The 27229-nt window shown below is 33.7% G+C and overlaps 2 protein-coding genes across 2 annotated transcripts in view; one reads left to right on the plus strand and one right to left on the minus strand.

Moving 5' to 3' along the window:
* Positions 1-740, plus strand: part of LOC122281112 (alpha,alpha-trehalose-phosphate synthase [UDP-forming] 1) — a 38116-nt gene extending 37376 nt beyond the window's left edge. Inside the window, exon 18 of the mRNA XM_043092381.1 lies at positions 91-740. Within this exon, the coding sequence (XP_042948315.1) occupies positions 91-474 (384 nt within the window). The 3' untranslated portion in view covers positions 475-740. The remainder of the gene's footprint in view (positions 1-90) is intronic.
* A 1511-nt stretch (positions 741-2251) lies between these two features.
* LOC122281113 (trifunctional UDP-glucose 4,6-dehydratase/UDP-4-keto-6-deoxy-D-glucose 3,5-epimerase/UDP-4-keto-L-rhamnose-reductase RHM1) lies at positions 2252-5731 on the minus strand. Its single transcript, XM_043092383.1, has 3 exons — positions 5573-5731; positions 3172-4747; positions 2252-3080 (listed from the first exon to the last, which is right to left on the minus strand). The coding sequence occupies exons 2-3, from the start codon at positions 4732-4734 to the stop codon at positions 2628-2630; spliced, it is 2016 nt and encodes a 671-aa protein (XP_042948317.1). The 5' UTR covers positions 4735-4747; positions 5573-5731; the 3' UTR covers positions 2252-2627.
* Between the last annotated feature and the right edge of the window lie 21498 nt (positions 5732-27229).

The following is a 27229-nucleotide window of genomic DNA, read 5'->3' on the forward strand; positions in this document are numbered from 1 at the left end:
TTAGTTCTCCTCAAGGGACTATGGAAACCATTAAATTACGTATGTATTACCTCATAAAAAAACCCGCTAAAACATCTTTCATTGCTTCAGGATGAAGATGTTTACACCTTTTTTGAGCCAGAGCTTCCTTCTGATGCCATCATTGTTGCAAGAAGCAAGGCGCCTGATGGACTCAAGCTACCTGGCGAGAGAAGATCTTCTTTGAGGCTTCCAGCAAGTAGAAGTGGGCTGAAATCATCTCAAAGTAAAACACCACGACCTTTGCCAAATTCTGAAGGGAGAGATTTCATGAGCGGGGCCAAATCAGCTCAGAGCGGGCGACGGCCATCACCAGAAAAGATTTCATGGAATGTACTTGATCTAAAGGGAGAAAACTATTTTTCCTGTGCTGTTGGAAGAACTCGCACAAATGCTAGGTTTACACTCGGGTCATCAGATGATGTCATCACCTTCCTGAAAATGATTTCAAGTTAATCATCAAGTTGGGCAGTTTTTGGCTTTAGCGTGGTTCAAAGGTTCATTATTCAAGCATGAGATTTCAAATGGCTTAGTGAGGAGATGAGAAGCAGTTTCTGTTTCATTGTGATATTCTTTCGACAAACACATCTCATCCATTTTGCCAAAATTCATACTGTCACTAGCTTAATAGAATTAGTATACTTTAACAGACTCAGAGCATCCAAACCACAGGAACGATGACCAAAACAAGCAATAAAAGAAATTGATCTTTTTTTCTTCTCTTTTTTGGCATCAATTATTACCTCTCTTTTGTTCACCGTCACAACCTTGTGAACAGTGGTCGTCACAAGGATCGTCCAAAGATCAGTGCCACTGCTACGAGCGAGACCATATGGGTTTGTTCAACCGGCGAAATTGTGAATATCGGTTCATTTTCTTAGAACCTTTTGTTAGTTGAAAATCTTTTTCCTCGACTTCTCAATCAGTCTTATATTTTTTTTCCTCCTAAATTTAAAAGTTCTTTAATGCCTACGTCAAGCTAAACGTACAAGAATTCTGTTGCGTCACTTGGAATGGTAGTCTCGTAGAAAACACAGCCCCTGTGCAACCTCTCACAGCCCACAGCAGCTGGCCCCTTTTTTATGCACTAAATGCGAGCCATAATGTGATTCATGTGGCAAGCTCAGCTCAACAGCTTCCAGACAGTGATTTCAAAGTGCTCAAAGAGAAATGCGGCTGACAAAGGCAAGGCGCAACTCGAGGTTTCTCTCATCATCCACAACTGGGTTTCCAGGTGGTGCCAGTAAGGAAAAAGTAGATGCGGATGTAATGGCGAATGTCATGACATGTGCAAGTAATTAAAAAAACCTCCAATGGCAGGAGAATTTGTTGTGCTGTCCTGCATGCTGTGGTGTAACAAGGATGACCAATCGAGGGTTTTGCTGCACATGATAATTTGGATCTTTTAGCATTAATTTCAACCCATGAATAAATTAATGACATCTTCGCGTCCTGTCCCCCACTCCTGATGCTGGAAATGGAAGCCACTAATAAGGAGAGTTTTGGGAAGTCAAACTGCAGCAATCTCCAGGATTATGCTCCCGATGGCGATGGCATCAAAATCTTTAAGATCAAGCTGTACATACATTCCTTCACCCCCACCCACCCACGACCTTAAATCCAAAGTACTAAACAATCCCACTTTAAAAACCAAAAACATTGTTACACTTGCTTTTTTTTTTTTTTTAATTCAATTATTCATATCTTTTTTTACTTTATTTTCTTTCAATCGTGACAGCTTCTACAAATGCATGGTAATCTTTCTGTTGGAAAATGATTTTTGGGTTCACATTCCGTTAGCACTCATGCGAGTGTGAAGAGATACCTAACTCTATGGGAATCAGTTAGGGCATACCCAGCAAGTTAGTGAATGATGGTGTCACGTTTGTGAAGGTCATTGGCCACTATACAGTAGACAGTTTGTGAGAGTGCAACACAACAACAAAAGTTAGGAATGATTGTGTCAGGTATGTTTTTGTTCTTTCTAGTACTCCTTTAAAAAAAAATAAAAAAATAGATAAATCTAAGATTCACATAAAAAAACTCATTTTTTAAAATTGCATCCATCCGTCGTCGCTTGTAATTTGGTGCTGAGATATTAATTTCATTAGTTTCATGTGGAGAGCGAGAAACTAAAAGTGGGACCCTTTCCATACGATATGTGGACACGATACAATATGCATGCTGCTTTTATTACATAGGAAACGGGAAAATAAAGTTCGGAGGAAACGAATAAAAGAGAAAAACGTAGCCTCTTTCATTCCATTGACTTTCTTGAGGTTATTCAATGCCATAAAATACAGGTGTAAAGTTAGGAAATTAAAGAATTAAACGCCACGAGCATACTCATCAGAAAGAGTACCATATACCCAGGCTTCCAGATGACCAATTATAAAGAACCTATAGAAAGATTCTCAAAGTAACTAAGCACACTAAAATACAACCAACAAAGTAAACAATGAAAGAAACATACCTAATAGAAATAACCTCATCCCCTTCTACGACAGTGGAAATATCGAGGGAACTGATAGACTTTATAGGGGTAACTGAAACTTATTACCTATTGCAAAACGAAGAGGACAATCCTGTGGTCTACAACAGATAATTGTTTATACTGCAAAGTTCTTCTTGTTTGGTTCAAAGACGTATTTAATCAGCGATTCCTTGATAGATAGCAGCTCCGGGAACTCTTTCTTCAACTTTGTCCCATCCATCTCATTGTTGCTTCGAGGGGCCACTATGACCTTAGCCTGCTCTTCAAGCGTGAAGTTCGCCCACTTGAAGTCAGGGTCAATGTATTGCTTGTACATCTCAAGAATCTCGTTGTGGCTTACAACCCCAGGATTTGTGAAGTTCCATATTCCCCTCAAATTCCTCTTTGCCATCTCAATGGAGATGGGTAGAAGCTCATCCAAGACAGTCATGCTATTTGGAATGTTAACCACTTTGCTATAACGAGAAATCTTAGTTATGAAGTTGCGTGGGTTGTTTAGGTCAGATGATATTGGCATCCTAACTCTTAGAGTGCAGACATTATCGTATTCTTTCAACAGCTCTTCAACCTGGTTAAGAAAATCAAAGAGTAATTATTAGAACAAACACATGATATCAGAAAGGATGTAGAGTTAGAGACAAAGATTCTGAATGAATTACCATAGCCTTGGTTTTGGAATAGAAAGAACCGGTGAAATTGGGTTTGTCTTCCTCTGTAAACCCAATGCCAGAACCTTCAGGATGTGCAGCATCATACTCAAATATACATCCTGTAGCAAAATTCATCATCAAGAGTCCATGCTCTCTGCAAACATCTGCTAAGGTTAAGGTTCCAGCAACATTTGTGCGAATTGTTTCTGTCTTGTGAGACTCGCACCAATCCACGTTGGGTCTACCAGTCACACCAGCAGCATTAAAAACATGGGTTGGCTTAACACTCTGAAGATCTGCTAAAAGTGATGACCGATCCTCTAGACGCCCTCTTCCATATTCAAATGGAATCCCTTGTTTCTCACATATCTTCCCAAGCAGACCTCCAAGCCAACCAGTCCTACCATAGATTAAGAATTTCAAGGAGTGTTTTCGAGGAGAGCCGGTGCTTTTGGAAGGTGGAACCAGCATCCGGGTATTACTTGGGACGAAAGATGCAGACTTCTCCTCTTCAGGTCCATCAAAGTGTCTCTCAATCCCACCAGGCATCATCAGCATTCTAGGATGAGGAAGCAATGCCCCAGAGACGTCACCCCACCAATCAGGGTTGTTGATGTACCACTCCATGGTCTTCTTAAGCCCCTCTTCCCAAGTAGTTCGCTCGGACCATCCCAAGATCTTCAGCTTCTGATCATCTAGAAAGTACCTCTGGTCATTAAATGGTCTGTTCTCTACAAACTTAATGCTTGTCTCTGGGTCCATTGAGAAAAGTCTGCATATATCTTTGGCCACATCAATAACTCTCCTTTCCTTCTTTGTCCCGATATTGTAAACATGACCTACCTCTCCCTTGTGAAGAATGACTTCAAAAGCCTCAGCAACATCCTCACAATACAAATAACTCCTCACATTAGAACCATCACCATGAATTGGAAGAGGCTTCCCTTGCATTGCCAAGAGGATGAACTTTGGAATCAATTTCTCAGGGAACTGATTTGGCCCATAAACATTGTTCCCACGTGTCGTTATCACAGGTAACCCGTACGATCTACCATATGCCATGACAAGCATTTCTGCTCCAGCTTTTGTTGCAGAGTATGGGTTTGTTGGGAGGAGTTGAGAAGCCTCATGGTTTCCCACAACAGCATCCTCGTCTGTCTCGCCATAGACTTCGTCTGTACTCACATGGATGAACCTCCTGATCTGGCCAGTGACCTTGCAGGCTTCCAAAAGGACATGTGTACCATAAATATTGTTCTTGGTAAACTCAAAGCTGTTACCAAATGAGTTGTCAACATGGGTCTGGGCTGCAAAGTGCATTATAGTGTCGATAGACTCAGTGATGAGAAGGTAGTTGACAAGGTCAGCACTGCCAATGTCCCCCTTTACGAACTTGATACTAGGAGATGATTTAGAGGGAAGGAGGTTTTTTAGATTCGAGCAGTAATCAAGCTTGTCGAGTACAACGATCTTGTAGTCAGGGTAATTACGGATGAGCCGGTTGGCAACATGGGATGCAATGAACCCAGCGGCCCCAGTAATGAGGATGTTCTTTGGGGTATAAGTAGCCATCTCAGAACGGTGTCTGCAAAAAATTGTTGCAACAGACTAAGTTCTTTGTCACGATTTAAATAATTTTTTTTTTTTTTAAAATGAACAAACAAGATAGATACATGGAAATAGGCCCCAAAATGAATAGCAAAGCTTTCATTCTAAAAGAAAAGGAAATAAAGGGGAGGTCTCATGGTATAGTAAAGAAGACCACCGCCCATCTCCATTTGCTTGCTAACAAAATGAAGGAAAAGAACGTTAAGCATAGTATTTTCACGTCTGTTCCACCCAAAGATCACTTACCACAAAAAAATTGTTTCTCACTAGTTTTTAAGAAACTAAACCACAAACATATAAGTTTCAAATTTTCTTTTGCTTCCTATCTTTCCAAGCAACTAAGCAGACCCAAAACTAGAGAACGAAACATGTTAGAATATAAATCAGCACATCATTCATCAAAATCAACCAAAGGTTAGGTTACCAGATCCAACGCATTCCGCAGAAAAACAAACAATCACATGATCCGTGTATATTCACAAACTCATACTTGAGCAAAGAATCCCGTTTCTCAAAACGCATATAGATCTGATTTCCACCACCAGATCCCAATTAAACTCCCATAGGAGACACACACACAAACACACAGAGCATATGAAGCAAATGTCTGTAATTAAATAAGCGCAAATAGCATAATTAACATCAAAGATCTTGACATTCATTACAGATCTAATAGCATCGAGAAAAACCCCAGATCATAGATAGCTCCAAACAATGCAAAAGACGAAGACTTCTTGCTACAAACCATGATCACGCGCAATTCCTGAGAAGAAAAAAGAAAAAGAGAGTACAATTGGCTTACCAATCAGCGAAGGGGGCGAGAGAGAAGTACGGACAATGAAATGGAGGAGGAGAGAAAGCTCGTAGATTTGGGAGCTTGAGATGGGGAGCCGGAAGTGGGAGGAGTCTACTATATATACGCGCTTTCTCAAAATCAGCGAGACAGTTGAGGGGAGCCATAGAAAGAGCTGAAGTGACGGAAATACCCTCCATTTCTTCAAAATATTACGGGGGGTCACGCGTATCCGTTTCGTTCGCGGCATTCGTACTTGCTTCCTTCCAGGAAGTTGATTTTGGTGTTAGGTGACCTTACGAGAGGTCTGCATGTCTACAGCTTTCCTTGCAATCTCTCTCTCTCTCTAAATCACGTGTTGGATGAGCCGCCTTTATTCCTGCACCCCTTTGGACAACTATTGTTTCCTGGCCCGTTAATTATTCATTTACACCTTTTTCTTTTTATTTTTTCTCAATTTGTTATTTTTATTTGATTATATATGAAACGTTTTAAGAATTATATATTGCTGGTATATCATATCTGCATATATATATATATATATATATGTATTTGGATGGGGAGAGTGACAATTTACCATCCAACCATGCATATATACTAATTCATATCCCTAGCTTTGACGGCACGTTTTCATGTTTAATTGGTGTGTATGTATATATATATATATATATATATATGCATGGCACATATATCCTATATCAAAAATTTTATGTGTATTCATTTTTATATATTCTTTTGTGTATTCTACTGATGTGATTAGTTGAGTATTAAAAAAATTAATGCAGTCAATCACATAAATGGAATGTGTATGGAGTACACAAAAATGATTGTATATAGTATTACTCTTTTAATATAAAACAATTGATTTGGCCAATCATATTAATGAAATGTATAAAAAATATATAAAAGTGAATGTATGTAGCAAAACTCGTATTTTAATTATGCTTATTTATACCAAATCAAAATATTCAACACGTCAATTAGCTAGCTAAATAACCATGGATCTCAAATATCAAAATAAATAAACCACAATATATATATATATATATATATATGTTGAGAAAATGGAATTTCTTAAATGAGTAGTAATCTTCAAATGAAAAGGCAGTATGATCATCTATAATCAACTATAAAAGATAGACATTACAATTAGTTGAAGATCTCGTGACAATGTATTTTAGACCCAAACAACATATAGAGTTTCTGTATTGGAAAAATTCTGTTTTCATTTCCAATTTAGGGATTGCATGCGCATGCCCTATGCGGTTAAATGAAATGAACGTTTACTAGCATTTTACATAGACGAACTTATATATATATGTTAATTAGCATTTAATGCCAGAAAATTTTGATAATAAAAACATCCTAAAAAACTTTTAGACAAGCATAAGCATTTAATTAAATTCTCCGGCTAACACGCAAGCAAGAAATTCCACCTTGAGAGTTGCGAACATTAATAATGCTTGTTCATGGGTGATCTAAATTATTAATAAATTAGATGATGAGATGCGTCAAAAATATATATAAATAACTACATATAAATTTAATGCACCGACGTGCCTAAGTACCTACTACCCTTTCTCCTATCATGCATTTATGTCATTTATCACTCTCTTGCACTACCAAACCCAAGCAAAAGGGGCTGGGTTTACGAGGCAGGCCCACACTTATTTAAGTAAGGCCCACACTTAAATATATATATATATCTCTATCTACTTATATATAAGCAAGGATGTATTAGCTACAGTAAATTATAGTAACTTTTCTTTTCGTTTTTAAATTTTATGTTTTATACAATTTGTCTTTTTTGTCATTTTATGTTGTTCTTGTGTGTTTGGAGTTTTATTGTCATTATCGGTTGGGGCTTTATGGTCATTTTGCTTAATTGAGTAAATCTCAGTTTTGTAGTGATTTGCATCATTTCGCCCGTCCGTCTCTCTCTTTCGTCCCTTTGGTTTCTTTGGATTTTTTGGTTCTCTATTTCTCTCTTTTCTCTGTTTCATCTTCTTTGACTGTTGTTTGATGTTTGTTCTTTCATTTTCTAGGTTTTTGGATGTTGGTTGTGGGTGTGTTTATTTTGTTGTTGATTTCCGTTCGGTTGCTTTGGGTTTTCTGGGTTGATTTTCGGTCGGTTGCTTTGGGTTTTCTGGGTTTGGTTCTGGGTGTGTTTATTTTGGTGTTATTTTCGGTTCATTTGTTTTGGATTTTTCAGTTCTCCCTTTCTTTCTTACCTCTGTTTTATCTTCTCTAGCCGTTTCTTTGATGTTGGTTGTTGCATTTTTTGGATTTTTTGATGGATGTTCTCCTACAGTTTGTTTATGGTTTTTGGGAGTGTTCGAGAAGGGAAAAAAATTATTTTTTGTCTCTTTATTTTGGTTGCTTTCCAAGCGTTTGTTTATTTTGATGTGTTTATTTCGGTTCTTTAATTATTTCTTTGCTCTGTTTCAACTTTTCCAGCCGTTTCTTAGATGTTTCTTGTTGCAGTTTCTGGCTTTTCGGATGCATCTTCTCCGATGGTTTGTTTGTAGTTTTTTGGAGTGTTAAGAGAAGGGAAAAAAATTAATTTTTGAATCGGTTTCTGGGTTTTCGGATGCATCTTCTTCAGTGGTTTTTTAGTGGTTTTTTGGAGCGTTACAGAGGGGAAAAAATAATTTTTTTAAAGTGCTTTTTCCTGTCATTATTTGTGGTTTTTCGGAGCATTCCAGAATGAAGAAAAGAAATTTTTTCTACTCTTTGTGCTTCTATTTGGGTTTTCAGTTCTCTCTTTCGTGTAGCTCTCTTCTGTTTCATCTTCTGTTGCTTTTTTCATTTTGTATTTGTTAGTTTGGCTGTGTTTATTTCAATATTGGCTGTGCATTTTTGGTTCTCATTGTTTGTATTTTTTCGGAGGTTTGCAAGAGGAAGAAAACTTGTTTTTCCTACTCTTTGCTTCTCTGTTTGTTGTTCTTCATGCCGTGGTGAATGATGTCTTTTCCTTTTGTTGTTGTATTAAAGTTTACATTTTTTTTTGGTTTTTATGCCAAAATTCTTTTTGCTACTCTTTCGGTTTTTGTTTGTGGTAGTTTTCTGTTTGTTCTTCTTCATGCCGTGGTCAATGATGTGTATTCTTTTTTATGTTGTATTAAAGTTTGCACTCTTTTTTATTTTGGATTTTTATGCCGTCGTCAATGATGTCATTTGCATTTTTGCTGGATTTTGATCCCGTGATCAATGATGCATTTTCTTTTTGTCATTGCATTTTGATGTTGCTTTAAAGTTTACATATTTTCTGGGCTTTTTATTCGTGGTCAATGATGGATTTGATATTTTCATTTTTTTTTGCAATTTTAATGTTCGTTTAAAGTTAACATATATGTGTCTATACTTATCTTTTTGAGTTATTATATTAAAGTTTGTTTTTTTTTTTTTTTGGGTTCTTATGCCAAAAGTTTTTTTTTTGATATTATTAAAAATTAACATATATCTATCTATATACTTATACAAGTTTATTTACATATTTTTTGTGCTTTTTATCCTGTGGTCAATGATGCATTTGATATTATTAAAAATTAACTTATATATGTCTATACTTATACATATCTATACATATACATATATATCTATATGTATCTCTATCTCTACTTTATATATAAGCGAGAATGTATTAGCTAGAGTGATCTACAATAACTTTCCTTTCCGTTTTTAAATTTTGTGTTTTATACGATTTGTCTTTTTTGCCCTTTTATGTTGTTCTTGTGTGTGTCCGTGTGTTTGGGGTTTTATTGTCATTGTTGGTTGGGGCTTTATGGTCATTTCGGTTAGGTGAGTATCTATTTGTTTTATATCTATGCGTGCGCAATGTTGATGGGATAGCAACTGTGTTTGCCGTTCTTTGAATTGTTCTGTCAGAGATTTTTTTAACCTTTTTTACAAATTTTCAGTAATTGTTTTATTCTTTTGTCGTGCTTATGCTTCACTTTAATTTCTTCGTTTATCTTTCCAGTCATTGTCTTGTTCATGCTTCATTCTAGTCATTGTCCTGTTCATGTTTCATTTGGTTAATTTAGTCTGTTTCTGGCCCCTTTGTTCAATCTTTAATCTGGCGTGAAGGGAATGAAGCTATGTTGGTCATCTTTCTTTGGTTAATTTAATCTTATAGTTTCAATCTGATGTAAAGTGATGCAACTGTATTTACTTTTTAATTTGTCGTCGTATCAGAGATTTTTTTTCTACTTTTTTCGAGATTTTCATTTTTCAGAGATTTTTTAAAGGATTTGTTTGTATTGGTAATTGAAAACTTTGATTAATTTATAATAAACTCTCTATTCTCTCTGTCCAAAAGTCATTTCTTCTTTATTTCATCTTTTATTGGTTGTCCTTTTTTAATGTGTATAAAGGTCTATATATAAAACTTCATTTATGAGTTTCATTTCTATCATATGCTGCCATCCTTTCTCGTCTTTCTCCCGAGCTTCTTTTGGTTTTAAAGTCAATTTTTCTCTTCAGTTCAGAAGTTGGCCTTTTTCCTGTTGAAGGTTATTTGTTAGTGAGTTTCTATTCTTTCTTTAATGTTTGTTATATCTTCTTTTCATCTGTTTTTATGTTGTTTGTATCTTGGAAGTTATTTTCTTTATATTTTTGCAGTTATCTTTATTGTTCATGTATATTTATATTCTTTTTATGTTATGTTAAAGTGTTGGTTGTATATTCTGTGGATGAATTTTCTTCATTTTTTTGTCGTTATATTTAATTTGTAGTTCAGTTTTAAATTTTGGCAGTTTTTGTGTTGTCACATGAAGGGCACATTCTTGAAATGTCGGCATTTATATCCTTGTATACTTACCACATGTTGAAACAGAATCATGAGTTCATCTTTCATGAATTTCTGGTGAATGTTAATGTATGCATTTCGAGGTATGTGTCCTTTGTTAGCCAAAAACCTTGCCAGCAAAGTAATATTTATGTTGATTTGTTTTATTTTATATCTTATTGTATCAATCTGAGACCGTGGGATATTTTGGTCTTTTGTTGTTCTATGATATTTTCTTTGAGAACACGATTTTCGCTTGTTCTGGCCCCATTTTACAACCATGGTATGGTTACTATTTTACAGTTTAATGTATGTGCTATTTCTGAGGCCACGAGATCTTTTGGTCTTTTTCATTTTGTGTTATTTTCATTCTATCTTTCTGAGACAACAGGATTTTTGGTCTTTTGTTGTTTTGTGATTTTTTCCTCTGAGACAACGACTTTTTTGTGTTGTTTAGTGATATTTTCTGTCGGTTTTTAAGCTTGCTTTGTTGATTTGTTCATTTGTGATTTCAAATTTATGTCTACGATTGTTGAAATTTTGGAGGTTGAAATTTTGGGCACTTTTTTTTTTTTGTTCGCTTTGCATTTCTTTTCTGTTGGCTGATGGTAGGTTTTTTTTTAGCTTTCTTTCTTTCTGGTCTTTCTAGTATCCATTTAATGGTTCTAATTTGTTCATATTTGCTGCAGGGAATCTGGATTTCTTGTTTGACTGATCAGTTTCTTTAAGGTTTGTGTCTTATAGTTATAATTTTCCTTGTGTATAATTCTTTGTTGATTTATTTGAAAGTGAGGAATTGCATTATAAATTTAAGTTAATTCATAATTGACTAATTCATAATAAACTCTATATATTCTTATATAGGTTGTCATTTGGAATTCTTAATGTTTAGAGTTTGTATAATTTTATTACTTTTATTTTCTGACATCCTAAATTTAGTAGCTGTATTTCTCAAAGAAGTTGATTCGGAACTTAATTTTGCTGGGTGTTTGGGTTTTGTGATGGTTTATTTTTTGCCCATTGATTCAAAGTTATGAATTGCATAACATATTACATACATAACATATCCAAAGTTTGTCAACATATTACATACATAACATATCCAAAGTTTTGTCAAGTTTTTTTTCCCGAGCTATTATACTGTGTATACATATTATATATAATTTTTATTTGTTTTTACCAAATTATGTAAATATTAATGTTCTTTTATGTTGGGTTTTATTGATAGCCTGAGGTATGGAATTTATCCAGTTAGTTGAAATGCCCACTTCACTAATTGGAGTAACTGTTTGTGTCTTTTTCTTTTATATCTTTGCTTCTTTTTTTTAGCTATATAGTGTAATCATATCTATACATATTAGATATAATTTTTTTTTATTGTTTTTGCCGCTCTACAGTTTGCAAAAAATTTATTTTTCTTTTCTTTCATGTTTTTACAATGGATTTCTTCATATGTATTTTTAAAATTGTATTCTCTAATCTTGCTCATTATTACGTCTTATGAAAAATAGTATGTAATGACAATTGTTTCTTTATTTTAAGTTATTATAATTTTGTTCAACTTTAAAACAAACCATCTTAGTAGTCTTTAAAAAAAGACTTCATAAGAGTTCTTCATTTTGTAGCACCTCATAACAAATGTGCCAAAAAAACATTGTCAAACACTCAACTACACGGAATGGTTTTATCCGATTATACTTTGTCTTTCTATAAAGAGATAAGGCTATGTAAATTATTTTGAAGTTGGAGTGTGGCTTTATTAAACCACCGCCGGTTATTATCAATTTCGTTGTCTTTATCTGTATTTTATACTAAAATGAAAGGCTGCAAATCTAAGTTCCTTTTTTTTTTTTTTAAAAAAAAAATACTCAAATTGACCACAATAAATTTGCACGTTTTAAACAAACCTTTTTGACTATTGTTCATGCACTTCGTTTTTTTAAATATTCAAATTAAGTAGAATAAATTTGCACATTTTAAATGAACCTTTTTGAGTATTGTATATTCACTTCAATTAATCTTTTAACGCCTTTTATCTTTCAACAAATATGTAAACTAATCTACTTTATTTTCAAAGTAAAGTATAATTCTATTAAACTCTCCAATACTGTAGTTTCAGATTTTTAAACTGTATTTTCAACAGATTGTTGTTAATGTTTTTTCTCTTTTCATATTAAATTTAGTATGTAATTTTATTTACAAAAGGAAGTTTCATTCTTTTTAAGGCGCAGCAAAATGTTCGCAATATTAATTATTTTGTAATTTATAAAAATTGTATTAGTGGAAGAATGGCAAAAAGACTAAACACTAATATTTTTTTGGAGGAAACCATTATATGCGTTAGCTATACCGCGTAATACGTCGGTGTGCATATATAGTTTATTACAAAAATATTCTTAGAAATCAATTATTAATGTTATATCAATAAATTTATATTGAGGTATATATATATATATATATATATATATTTATCATATCAATATATTTTTCAAATTGCTTTCATTATTTTATAATATATAAGAAGTTTTACGTTATAACAGTTAAACTCTAAACATTTAGAGCATTTCTTCCTTTATAAGAAATAAAAATTAAATCTATTTAAACGGATATATGTAAATATTCGGGATTTATTTAATTTATATTACAAAATAAAAATTCATTTCGATCTCTGAAGAATATTTGCTATGACCTGTCTAATAGATTTTTTAATTTTTCTATTTTTCTTGTAACGGAGAAATGTTTTGAGTGTTCTTAGTTAAAATTGTTATTTTTTTGTAAAATCCTTTTACAGTAAATGTTAGTTCTAGTTTTCAAATTTATAAAATTAAGTTTTATGGAATTTCTCGCTCATTATCTACTCAATGCTAAGTAGATCAAATTTTTCGCTCAATAAGCAATAAAAATTAAGTTGAGTTACTACCAAAGTATTGTGATGTTCGTAACTTAAGGCAAAATTATTTTTTCTTTTAACATTATCGCAAACGCCACTATGTAAAGTGCATAATAATCCAATTCAACATCAAGCATAAAGAAATTTCTCTAAACATATTAATTAAATTGATTTCTGTTTAAATGAGAAAGTTTTAAACAATATGTTAGATAGTTGTTTGTGGTTGAACATCATAAAGTTTTAAGAAAAACAAGACATCCCGCCATGATTTTTGTACAAATACTAAAGGCGTAACGTACGAAAAAAATTTCGGAATAAACCAGTTTTGAAACCACAAAATGTCAATTTCTGGACAAATATTCAACTTTGCTTATATAGGACAATTTATATTCTATATACAACAATTTGTATTTTCTTCAAATTCTAAGTTATTAAAACATTTTGATTAATTATTTTTTAATAAAAAATATTTTTATACTTTTGGTAATATTTTTATATGTATAATAAAATTTATATATTTTCAATAGAATGAAGGATATAAGTTTTGGACAAGCAAAAGAAAAAAAAAATGAAAACGTAATGTGTATAAGAAAATAAAAGAACTAATAAAAAAATTATAGAGAACTTATAAAAAAAATTATAAGTTATTCGTATAATTGATCAGAAACTTATTAATAAAAAAATCTGGGCAAAAGTAAATTTTACTCTAAATCATTACATCTATATTTTTCTTGACAAGTCCTAAAATCCTAAACCAATGGAAAAAAAATTAAGCTTTACTCTAAATCAATAAATCTACATTTTTCTTTACTCTAAAGTATATTCTTAAATATTAATTCATATTATTAAATTTTCATATGATAAATTTTTATTTGCAGAAAAAAATTAATTATGAGAAATACAAAATATACTAATGACTCTACTTACAGAGGTTATAAAAAAAATTATTTTTTGTGTATATTTTTATCATATAATATTTCTTTAACGTTTTTTAAAAAACAAGACTTTGTTGAAAATTAAAAAATTCTCATTAATTTAAGAGTATAAAATATTAACTTTAGAAAACAAAATTATTCTTGTAGAATTTCAGTAGGTACCAAAAGATAAAAAAGTGAACTTTTATTAAGATTTTATTATATATTTTATTCAGTTTAATTAATAAAAATGAATTCTAAATTTTATTTTATAATATTTTTGTGTAAAAAATAGGAATTATATTCTAAGCTAAACCAGAAAAGTCAACAGCAGTAGTCTTTGGAAAAAAAAACCTGTAAGTGACTTTTTATAATTTTAAAAAAATCATGATATATTTTGTTACTTTTGGAATTTTTTTTTCCTCAAGCTATCACAATCTTTTACATTATTGCTTGTCATATTATATGCTAATATATACTTAGATATCTTGACTATTTATTGCTTTATGTTAGAATCGTGTATTATAATAGAGTTTACTTTTTCCTTCAATAACTATATGCAATTTTTTTACTCTTTAATCTTTTTCCGTAATGTATAATGAGTGTAACTTTTTCTAAACAAATTATAAAATATTTATAGAGTTCACAAAATCAAACAAATTTTTATTGTAATATAACATTTAAAAAATTGTGATTGAAGCTTCTCAAAACATTTAACCAAAAAGATATTAATGATGTGAACCCCAATAGACATGCTTTGAGACCCAACAAAAATACTGGAAAAACAACTCCAAGAAAGCCAACTCAGGTATATGGATGGAGAATCTAGACCCGATGAGAACTCGTTCAAAGAACCTAGATTATATCAAAATCTAGACCCATTGAAGAACCCGTCTCAAGAACCTAGATTACAAAGGAAGAACGCCACAAAGGTTTTGATTTACCTTTGATAAGTTCAGAAGTTCAAGAAGAACAAGAGGAGATAACTCAACTCTCAATCACAATTCCATATAATCTGCCTCTCAAATGAGGTTACAAGTGGTTTAAATAGACAATCCCCAAAAACCCTAAGTAAACAATGCGTCGGGTACTGTAGCGTGAACAGTGCCATACGCCGCGCTACAGTTATTTCTGAAACCCTAGTAAGACATAAAATTATAACTTTCCAAATAAACCCTTGGCCAAAAATACAAGGCCTTCGCAAAAATAACCCTAGTCCATTAGAAATAAGACATACGTGGGGTAAGCATCCTCAAGCCCACTTCTTCTAAACTAATAATAAAATATCGTTAAACAAATTGAAAGCCTTAACAACAATAGGCCCAATCTTTAAGTCATGTCTTCCATAGCTTGTATCAAGTGGATCAAAACTGGTTCTTTTTCCTTGAAGCCCATCTTGAGTGTTGGGCTCTTCCTAGCTTCATCCCAAGTGGATTGCACCAATCCTTGCATTGCTTCCTTAATCTTCTTGGCTCTTGATCTTGTAATTGGCCCATCTGGAATTTGCAAGGGATCTTTAAGGATAGCTCCACCTTGGTTCCCATCATTCCCCCTCTCCTCAAAAGGATTTGACCTCGAATCTTCACCTACATCAAAAGGAGAAAGATCAGAAACATTGAAGGTAGCAAAAACATTATATTCACTTGGAAGATCCACTTTATATGCATTGTCATTAATTTTCTCAAGAATTTGGAAAGATCCATCTCCTCGAGGATGCAACTTAGTCCGTCTATGGGCTGAGAATCTTTCTTTGCGCATGTGAACCCAAACCCAATCTCCTAGTTCAAAGATGACACGCTGTCGCCCTTTATTGGCTTGGGAAGCAAACCTTTCATTCTTTTGGGCAATTTGAAGCCGTACCCTCTCATGAAGTGACTTCACCAACTCTACATTCTTTTGTCCATCTAAGCTACTCCTCTGTGATAAAGCATCAGCAACAATATTCTCCTTACCTTGCTTGTAACGGATGACATATGGAAAGGTCTCAATGTATTCCATCCATCTAGCATGCCTCTTATTCAACTTACCTTGACCCTTGAGATGCTTCAATGATTCATGATCGGTGTGGATCACAAATTCCCTAGGCCACAAGTAGTGCTGCCAAGTCTCTAATGCACAAACAAGAGCATAAAGTTCTTTGTCATAAGTAGGGTACTTCAGGGATGCCCCACTTAGCTTCTCACTGAAGAAGGCAATCGGCTGCCTATCCTGCATCAAAACGGCTCCAATCCCTATTCCTGAGGCATCACATTCAATTTCAAAAGCTTTTTTAAAATCTGGTAATGCTAACACGGGTGCAGAGCACAACCTTTCTTTAATAGTGGCAAATGCATTCTCTTGATTAGCCCCCCAATGAAACCCAACATTCTTTTTAATGACTTCAGTGAGTGGTGCAGCAATGGTGCTAAAATCTTTAACAAAACGCCGATAAAAGCTGGCTAAACCATGAAACCTTCTTACCTCAGTGACGTTCTTTGGTGTTGGCCACTCCTTAATGGCCTTGACTTTCTCTTCATCCACTTCAATACCCTTTGTACTAACAACATAACCAAGAAAAACAACTTCCTCCATACAAAAGGTACATTTTTTGAAATTAGCATACAATTTTTCACATCTCAACACATATCTCAAATGCTCAATATGCTCATTTAAGTCCTTGCTGTACACTAGGATATCATCAAAGTACACAACCACAAACTTGCCTATGAACGCACGTAGGACATGATTCATTAATCTCGTGAAAGTACTGGGCGCATTTGTAAGTCCAAATGGCATAACCAACCATTCATAAAGCCCATACTTAGTCTTAAAAGCAGTTTTCCATTCATCACCATCTTTTATTCTAATTTGATGGTACCCACTTTTAAGATCAATTTTACTAAAAATACATGAGTCATGCAATTCATCGAGCATATCATCTAATCTAGGAATGGGATGGCGATACTTTACCGTGATATTATTAACCGCCTTGCAATCAATGCACATCCGCCACGTCCCATCCTTCTTAGGCACTAGAAGCACTGGTACTGCACATGGGCTCATGCTCTTGCTCACGTACCCCTTGCTCATCAAATCCTCAACTTGCCTCTGAAGCTCTTTTGTCTCATCAGGATTACTTCTATAAGCTGGTCGGTTTGGAATAGCAGCCCCGGGCATGAAATCAATCTGGTGCTCAATGCCTCTAATGGGTGGCAACTCATTAGGCATTTCCTCTGGGAATACATCCTCAAACTCCTGCAACAAAGAAACAGCCAAACTAGGAAGAGGTTGGTTAGTTTCATCAAGATTAAGATAAGACTCTTTATAGACAAGAAAAATCATAGGGCGGTCTGCTAAGAAAGCTTTCTTAACCTCACTCTCTCTTGCATAGAAACTCACTTTTGTCTTTCCTTTTCTCTCAGCAGACTCTTTTTCTTTTTCACTCTTTCTTTTTTGCTCAATCTCTTTTTCACTCTTTCTTTTTTTATCACTTTCATTTTCACTCTTTCTTTTTTGAGCAACCTCACTTTTCAGTTTCAGTTGGTCCTCATAGACCTGTCTTGGAGTTAAAGGAGCAAGCTTGGTTGTTTTGCCCTCTTTTACAAAGCTGTACATGTTTTTGAATCCATCATGTATCACTCTCCTATTATACTGCCATGGTCTCCCCAACAATATATGGCCAGTATGCATATGCACAACATCACAAAGCACTTCATCTTGATACTTCCCAATGGAAAAAATAACTAACACTTGTCTATCCACCCTAACCTCCCCACAATCATTCAACCACTGCAGCTTGTATGGTCGAGAGTGTTTCAAGGTAGGTAAATTCAATTTTTCAACTAATGTAGTGCTAGCAACATTAGTACAACTCCCCCCATCAATTATCATACTACATACCTTGCCATTGATGTGGCATCTAGTATGGAAAATGTTCTCCCTTTGTTGCTCTGCTTCATCCATCTTAATTTGTGTGTTGAGAGCACGCCTGTCAACAAGGGACTCACCTGTTACGGGGTATTCTATTCCATCATCATCACTAGCATCCTCCAACTCAGGTATCTCATCACGATCATCCTCACTTGCAGTCATTACCTCCCCATTGTCACGCATAATCATCACACGTTTGTTTGGACATTGAGAAGCGATGTGCCCTGAACCCAAACACTTAAAGCATTTAATATCTCTATTTCTAGAAGGTTGGGATGCCAACTTGGGTTTGTTGCTAGTTCCTTCATCGTTTCCTTTAGGTGGTTCTGTCTTTGCCTTTGTTACAGCTCGATCATCTTTCTCCCACTTTGGTTTCCAATGAGTGCTAGAAACTGAAGTGTACCTTGATGTCCCTTTCCTCTTTAATTGCCTCTCCACCTTCATAGCCATGTGCACCATGTCTTCTATTTCTACATAATGTTGCAACTCAACCACATTGGCTATCTCCCTATTCAAACCACACAAAAATCTAGCCATAGTGGCCTCCCTATCCTCCTCTACATTCGCTCCTATCATAGCTACCTCCATCTCCTTATGGTAGTCCTCCACACTCCTAGACCCCTGTGTAAGATTTTGTAATTTCTGGTAGAGGTCTCTATAGTAGTGGCTAAGTACAAATCTCCGCCTCATGAGAGCTTTCAACTCTTCCCATGTCTCCACAGACCTCTCATAATTCCTCCTCCTATTGGTCACTAATTGATCCCACCAAATAATAGCATAATCAGTGAATTCAATTACTGCCAACTTCACTTTCTTCTCCTCTGAATAGTTATGACACTCAAAGATCAACTCTATCTTCTTCTCCCATTCTAAATAAGCTTCAGGGTCAGTTCTACCTTGGAAAGATGGTATTTTCATTTTGATGCTCTCAAGGTCCCTATCTACTCCATCACGACCCCGTGGGTTTCCCCTAAATCCTCTTTCACGCCTGACTCCTCTATGCCTACCCATCCCAACTTCAGAAATTAGATCTTCCTCAACCTCACCATCTCCTTCATCTTCATACTCATGTTCTCTTCTAAGTTCACATCTCCTCCTATCTCTCCCACCATGTAAATTTTTAATTACTTCATCTTGTTGATCCATCCTATCTCTCACTTCCCCTAACATCATGTTCAATCGTTCAAACTGTTGTTGCATAGCTTGCAACATAAAGGAGTTATCTGCCATCCCCTTTGGTGATGAGTCACTTTTATGAGACATCGTACGCGCTGCACACAAAAAAAACTATTAGTGGAAAAGACCTCACACTCTCGCTTACGTGTTTACACTCGAATAATAGCACTCCACTCGTGTTTCACTCTTAATTGACTTTTTCCCAATAATGATTTCACACTCTCTTGCCTTTTACCTCAAGAGTTTTCCCACTCAAGTTCTTTCAGAACTAATTGAACTATAAATCAAGACAATACAAACCTGTCTTATTCCAACTAGTAATTAGGTCCAATAAACTCTTAACAAGAGAAAATACAGAAAGAATAAAATGACACAAGATTCAAGGAAATGCTACGAGGGAAAGAGTACTCACAAGACAATATACCAACTATAAAGATATATGCAGCCCCTTTGATGATAAAAAATTCGGATTCCTAAACTTTTTTTTTTCGAATTCTCTTTTTTTTTTTCTTTTTTTTTTCTTTTCCTTTCCTTTCTTTTTTTTTTTCTATTCTATTCTTTTCTTTTCTTTTCTCACCGATTCAATCACAAACAGCAATATTCAATTGTAACAATTAAACAATTGAATCCAAACACATAAAAATTGACAAGGAAATAGAAGAGAATCAATGAAACGACACTCCAAGGACTTGACAAACTTAAAGATGCAAGAAACTCCAGAAATTTCCAACCTCTATATGGTGTAAATTTTGGCAGCCCTCAAACAAGCAACTTAGCCAACCAATGTTGATAAACATGCAACCAAAATGATAGAATAATCTGCCAGCCCTAGGAAAAACGAATTTCTGCATTTTTCTTTTTTTGCAACCCTAGAACAATGAAACCCTAGAATTAAAGATGCAATAGATAAAAGATAAAATTACACCTGATTGGAAACCTTGCTCTGATTACCAAATGATGTGAACCCCAATAGACTTGCTTTGAGACCCAACAAAAATACTGAAAAAACAACCCCAAGAAAGCCAAACTCAGGTATATGGATGGAGAATCTAGACCCAATGAAAACTCGTTCAAAGAACCTAGATTATATCAAAATCTAGACCCATTGAAGAACCCGTCTCAAGAACCTAAATTACAAAGGAAGAACGCCACGAAGGTTTTGATTTACCTTTGATAAGTTCAGAAGTTCAAGAAGAACAAGAGGAGATAACTCAATACTCAATCACAATTCCATATAGTCTGCCTCTCAAATGAGGTTACAAGTAGTTTAAATAGACAATCCCCAAAAACCCTAAGTAAACAATGCGTCGGGTACTGTAGCGTGAACAGTGACATACGCCGCGCTACAGTTACTTCTGAAACCCTAGTAAGACATAAAATTATAACTTTCCAAATAAACCCTTGGCCAAAAATACAAGGCCTTCCCAAAAATAACCCTAGTCCATTAGAAATAAGACATACGTGGGGCAAGCATCCTCAAGCCCACTTCTTCTAAACTAATAATAAAATACCGTTAAACAAATTGAAAGCCTTAACAACAATAGGCCCAATCTTTAAGTCATGTCTTCCATAGCTTGTATCAAGTGGATCAAAACTGGTTCTTTTTCCTTGAAGCCCATCTTGAGAGTTGGGCTCTTCCTAACTTCATCCCAAGTGGATTGCACCAATCCTTGCATTGCTTCCTTAATCTTCTTGGCTCTTGATCTTGTAATTGGCCTATCTGGAATTTGCAAAGGATCTTTAAGGATAGCTCCACCTTGGTTCCCATCAGATGTTGTATAAAGATTTGTCTGAAGAGAAAAAAGCAGAAATTTATTGAAAAGCTAAAGAAAGATATGTCTAGAAAAAAGCTGCAAAGAGTAATTTGATTGAGCCAACATAGATCAAGTCATTACATCTGCTGATGGCACATCCAATGATTATCAGCCACAAATCTGGAATGCCCAAAATTGTAATTTGCAACAGATACAATTAAAAAAATGTCGTATTTCTGTTATTCACAACAACAATGATGGAATTTCTTCCTCATAAGGAGCATCTATCCTTACAAATGTCAATCTTTTTATGACAGATTCAGATGGATCTGCATTTTTAAATTCTATATAAGATTCTTCAATGATTCTAAATTCATCCATGGATTTATTGGGTGAAAGTTCAACAAATGCACGGATACAAACAATACAAATATATGAACATCTAACAATCCAACATGTTTATTATTTTTTTCTATTCTGTATCTTATTTTGTCTCATTCTTTTTATCAAAGAATGATCTTCTCGTCCAAATAGGATCCTTATATTTTGCAAGTGTAATTAACTTCTCAAAGGACTCCAGCAACAATATCTTTGGGTGAGTAAAAAAAAAAACAAATTTCATTATTTTTAAACATTCTATTATGATCCATTTTTCCCAGTTTTAACATATTAATCCAATAATTATTATTTTATCAACTCTAAACAATTTTCTTCTATTATATTCTTGATTCAACTTAATAGGTACAAGAGGTCGTCGCTCTTTTACACATAGACAAATACTATAAAATGTTCTATGTGAAGCTTATTTCTTACCAAATATGCCATCTTGTAGACAATGTAAAGCAAAGAGATTTTTCTATGAAATTAACAACTTCTGCTGTGCTGAAGGATCAATTTTTTTGGCAGCAAATGCTGTTTCTGAACCACTTTATAGATTGTTTGTTTTAAACAATCCTGAATCTATACAATTTCGAACTTTATAGATTGTTTGTTTCAAACAATCCTGAATCTATACAATTTCAAACATACGCTCGAACATACAACAATAAATTTGCTTTTACATCTTTTAGAGTTAAATTTGATAGAAATTTGAGCCAGAGAAACAGGGGTATTTATACATTCCGAGTTCAAGGTCAAATCTATCATTATCTTTCTGATTTAATTCCTTCAAATGGTCGGCCTTCAAATTTACAGTTATATTTCTATGATATTGAACATGAATTCGAAAATTGTATTCTTGATTCAACTAGAATGGATCTATCAGTTATTGCACAGCTCATGGATATTCTTCGTGTGAATCCATATTATACATTTTTTCGTTCTCTTGGGGATCTACCAAGTTTGGAATGTCAAAAAATATGCATCAGATCAGATTTTGGTTTAGATCAACGAGTATACAATGCCCCTACATCGTCAGAAGTTGCAGCAATTTGGGTTGAAGATGATACTCTAGAACAAGTAACACCTCGTGACATCTTTGTTTACAACCATGTTGGCGGAAGTCACATAGTTCAATATTATTTTGGATGTTACGATTCATTTCAATATCCATTGTTATTTGTAACATCCCGCTAGAAATTCAATTGTGAAATTCTATTAACTTTAGGAATCTCGTTAAAACCCCATAAGTTTTCACGAATCCATTAATCGTATAGGTTTTTGTCTAACTACATAGTTAGTGTTATTATTTACTATGGTATCAGAAGTGTGTTTTTGATTATTGGAGATAGTTAGAAGTGTCAAAATGTATTATGGTTTGTGCCATTAGACTCGGAGGGTTATTTAAAGTCTTATGGCGCAATAACATTTTTTCATATTTTCGGACAAAACGTTTGTTCAAAACTGTAGATATTATTGGATAAAAAGAAATATCTTGAGGTAATTTTCATGAATATTATTGGGTAAAAATATTTTGAGTTGATTTTTATAGATATTATTAGATAAAAATATTTTAAGTTGATTTTTTGTAGATACTATTGGATATAATATTATGAGATAATCTTTTATAGATATTTTGGGTAGGAGAAAATTACACTCAACTCTCAACTCCAGCCTCATCTCTTTCATATCTCATCCATAAGTATCTCCAGCCACCTCTCCCCATGAAATTATCTTCATTTACACTTTCCATTGAAAGAATATCAAACACTCTCTCTCGGACAGCTTTTAGGAGGTCTTTTGCACACCCATTTCGAAGATTTTGGAAGTATTTTATCATAAAGTCTCCTTCATATAAGTTATTCTTTTTTTAGTCTAATTTACATGGATATCTTATTTGTCCCATTTGAAGATCATTTGGTTAGTCAAATATTATATAAACTATAGAAAGGTCATTCTGGGAGATAAATTGGAAAATATGTTATAGTTTGGAGTTTTTGACCAAGCTAATGGATAGATATTGGTCCGAAATTTTTATGGAGTATTGTTAACATGTATATGTGACTATTGGTTGAGGATTTTTTCATGATTAAAGGTTTTGATGAAAGATTTTCTTAGATTTAGAAACTTAGAAATTGGAAGAAGAAAAACAGTTTCTGTTTTGAGAAAGTTTAACTCTTTGGTGGTCTAAACCTATTCTAATGACTTTAATAATTTTATTGGAGGATTCTAAATATCTTATATACATGTTATATTATTATTTTGAAGATATTTGATGTTAGTTTCAAATATATGAAATTTTATGCAAAGAGATATTCAAATAAGCCAAAGTGTGGATATTCTTGGCTAAATTTATGTTTTGGTTAATTTATAACCATGTGATCTTGAATTAGAAGCTTATATATGTTTTAGGACATCTTTTTAAACCATGTGATGGTTTGGTTTGAAGATCATATATTTATAAGTCATAGATCAAGAGATTTATCAAAACTAGTTGAGGAAAAAGTTTCTGTTTTTGAACTAAGTGTAAAACCAAAAACTCCAAATGTTATTTTGTGATTTTGGTGACTTTAGTTTGATGATTTAAAGCATGGTTGATGTTAGGATGATATTATGAATATGTTAGAAGTAAGATTTGATTTTTGAAATTCTTGGAGATGTTTTGATTTAAGGTCAAAACTTGTGATTCAAGTGCTTGGATCTTTTTTACAAAAAAGTTTGGTGTTAATTATTAGCTTTTTCTAAATGGATGTTTTAAGTATGGTTTTGAACTTATGATTGGAAGATGTTTGTTGCAAAATTTTGGTTTAAGCATGAGTTTTGAAGTTGGAAGGAATTGCAACAAAAATCAAGGGAAATGGCCTATGGATGTTTCGGCCATAGTGTGTTCTTCATAGTTGTGTTTTATTTTTAATTTTTCTGAGTTGATATTTAAGTTTAAGACAAAATTTACATGAGGAATGTAAATTTTGGAAACTTTTGGAGTTAGTATGCAAAATCTTTAAGTTATGGGTAAAACGGTCATTTTCCCACATGTAGAGAGTAAAATTTTCATTTTACTTTTTAAGTTAGTATTTTCCATATTTCAAATTATTAGTGATTTAGTTCTAACTTTTAGAATCACTAATTACAGTTCCTCGTGGTCGCACTTGAAGTTTTATAAGAAACGCGGAGATCGAGGTAAGTTAGTTTTTAACTTACTAGCAGTCTACTGTGTATGTGTACTAAGTAAAGGAACTACAGTGTATGTATGTGTATTATCATATATGTCATGCCATGCCAAGTTATCACGTAATTGTCTATTATACAGAATTTATTCTGTCGTCATTTTTTATCTGTTACATAATATATTCTGTCATGTATTACTGTACCTTACAAGTACGTCATGCTAAGTATGCCATCTATTACATGTATGTCAAGTCATGTAATATTCACTGTTGCAAGTATGTCATATTAAATATGTTGTCTATTATATGTTATGCAATGTTACGAAATATTTCTATCTCAAGTTGGTCATGTATTTCAAGTTATATTCAAGTCACGTTATGTTATGTCAGGGCTTCAGTCATTTCGTATTCCAGTCATGTTTCATCTTGATTACTTATGTATGGGGTCACAGCAATTGTGACGCATACACTACGTGAGACACAGTAATTGTGACACGTAGAATACATGGGGCCATAACAACTGTGGAGTATGTATTTAAGCAGTTAAAGAATAAGTTTCCGTAGAATACATGGGGCCACAACAACTGTGGAGTATGTATTTACACGTAGAATACATGGGGCCACAACAACTATGGAGTATGTATTTTTCATGTTAAGTCAAGTTTCAGATCAAGTTCATGTCAAGTCAAGTCAAGTTCAGTTCATGTTTCAATTATGCTATGTTGTACACCAAGTTATGCTTTAATTACTTATGAATTTGATTATGCATTTATACTTTTACTGTCATGCATGCATCATTAGCTTGTGTGGAAGTTTTTTGTTAACTTACTGAGATTTGTAATCAAATCTCACTTTGGTAGTCCCAACTACCATTCCCCCCGAATGGTAGATCTTGTTACAGGACATGAAGGAGAATCAGGAGCTGATCAACTAGACACAGTTGACTAAGCGACGGTGCGACGTCAATGTTAATATAGTAGTTAACGTAAATTACTACTTGTACAATGGAGTTGCATCTTTAGTACTTTTTGGATCATAACCATTTTGGACTAGTGTTGTGATCTATTCAATGGGTCTTTATGTATGAAGTATGTTTTAAGCATTTGGAATATTTTCAATTTGGTGCATAGTATTGCTAAAGAAAAAAAAATTATCCACTGCGAATATTGCATAATGTTATATGCATGTTAGGAACATTGCATCTTATATGTCATGAACGGGGGCAGGTAACCTTGTGTTGTATGTCTCGACGCTTCAAATGTCCGTCCGATCCCAAACGGAATTTGGGGGCGTCACATTATTCCCTTTTGGTGATATCGGATGGCATCAAGGTATATAAAGAATCAACGGACGAGGTGCATCTATGTCTAATCAGACTCATGCTGCACAATCAATTGATCCGCATCAACCAATATTTGCAGAAGAGTTAATTGGACGAGAAGAGCAAGGTTATATACACCATTCCAAATGGTTTATACATTTTATCAACAATTTACGTATTTAAATATGTAAATTGCTAAATTTTTAACTATAATTTTTTGTAGTGTTGAGAAGAAAAAGAAAATATCCATTTATTTCATGCCGTGAATACTATTGTTATAAATTACAAATAAGAGAAGATGTCAATTCAATTCTTCTACTCTCTGGTCGATTGCTTCAGCAATTTGTTGTTGATATGTATATTAAAATTGAAACATCAAGGTTAGATTATTTTTGCAGTAATCAGCAACATATCCGATCTGAATTATATCAAGGCATTGTAGATAGTATTAGTGTTGGAGAAACAAACGCTTCTAGAATTGGAAAACTTATGATTCTGCCATCATTTTTTATTGGAGGTCCAAGGGATATGCAAAAAAGATATATGGAAGCAATGACTTTAGTTCAGCGGTATGGAAAACTAGATATCTTTTTTAACAATTACATACAACCCAAATTGGAAAGAAATCTCAACTGAATTGAAACCACATGAAGAGACTCAAAATCGTCCTGATTTAATAGCCCGGGTCTTTAGAGCAAAATTAGAAGAATTGAAGCATCAACTATTCAAACGAGAAATATTTGGAAAAGTTTTAGCGTATGTTTATGTCATTGAACATCAGAAAAGAGGACTCCCACATGCACATTTGTTTATCATCTTACATCAAAATTAGAAATTATATGCAACAGAATCTTTTGATCAGATTGTTTCTACAGAATTACCTGACAAAGATAAGAACTTGCATCTATATACAGATGTTATAAAGCATATGATGCATGGACCGTGTGAAATCTTGAATCCAACAAATGTGAGTATGAAAAAGAATGGTCACTGCAAGAATAGTTATCTAAGACATTTTGTGCCAAGCACAACTATTGGAAATGATTGTTTTCCAATATACAAATGAACAAATGATCTGATGATGGAAGAATTGTGAAAATTAGAGGTCACAATTTGGATAATCGTTGGGTTTTTCCGTATAATCCTTATTTGCTTGTGATGTTTGACTGTCATATTAATATAGAAATTTGTTCTATAATAAAGACAGTTAAATATCTTTACAAAGGTCATGATCGTGTTGCCTTTAACTTGGTTTCTGAACAAGTAAATCAACAAATTAATGAGATTCAACGATTCTAATCAGCTCGATGGACTGCTCCACCAGAAGTAATGTGGAAAATATATGGATTTATTATCAATGAAGTACAT

Source organism: Carya illinoinensis, chromosome 11 (assembly GCF_018687715.1).
Source record: "Carya illinoinensis cultivar Pawnee chromosome 11, C.illinoinensisPawnee_v1, whole genome shotgun sequence".
Classification (NCBI taxonomy): domain Eukaryota; kingdom Viridiplantae; phylum Streptophyta; class Magnoliopsida; order Fagales; family Juglandaceae; genus Carya; species Carya illinoinensis.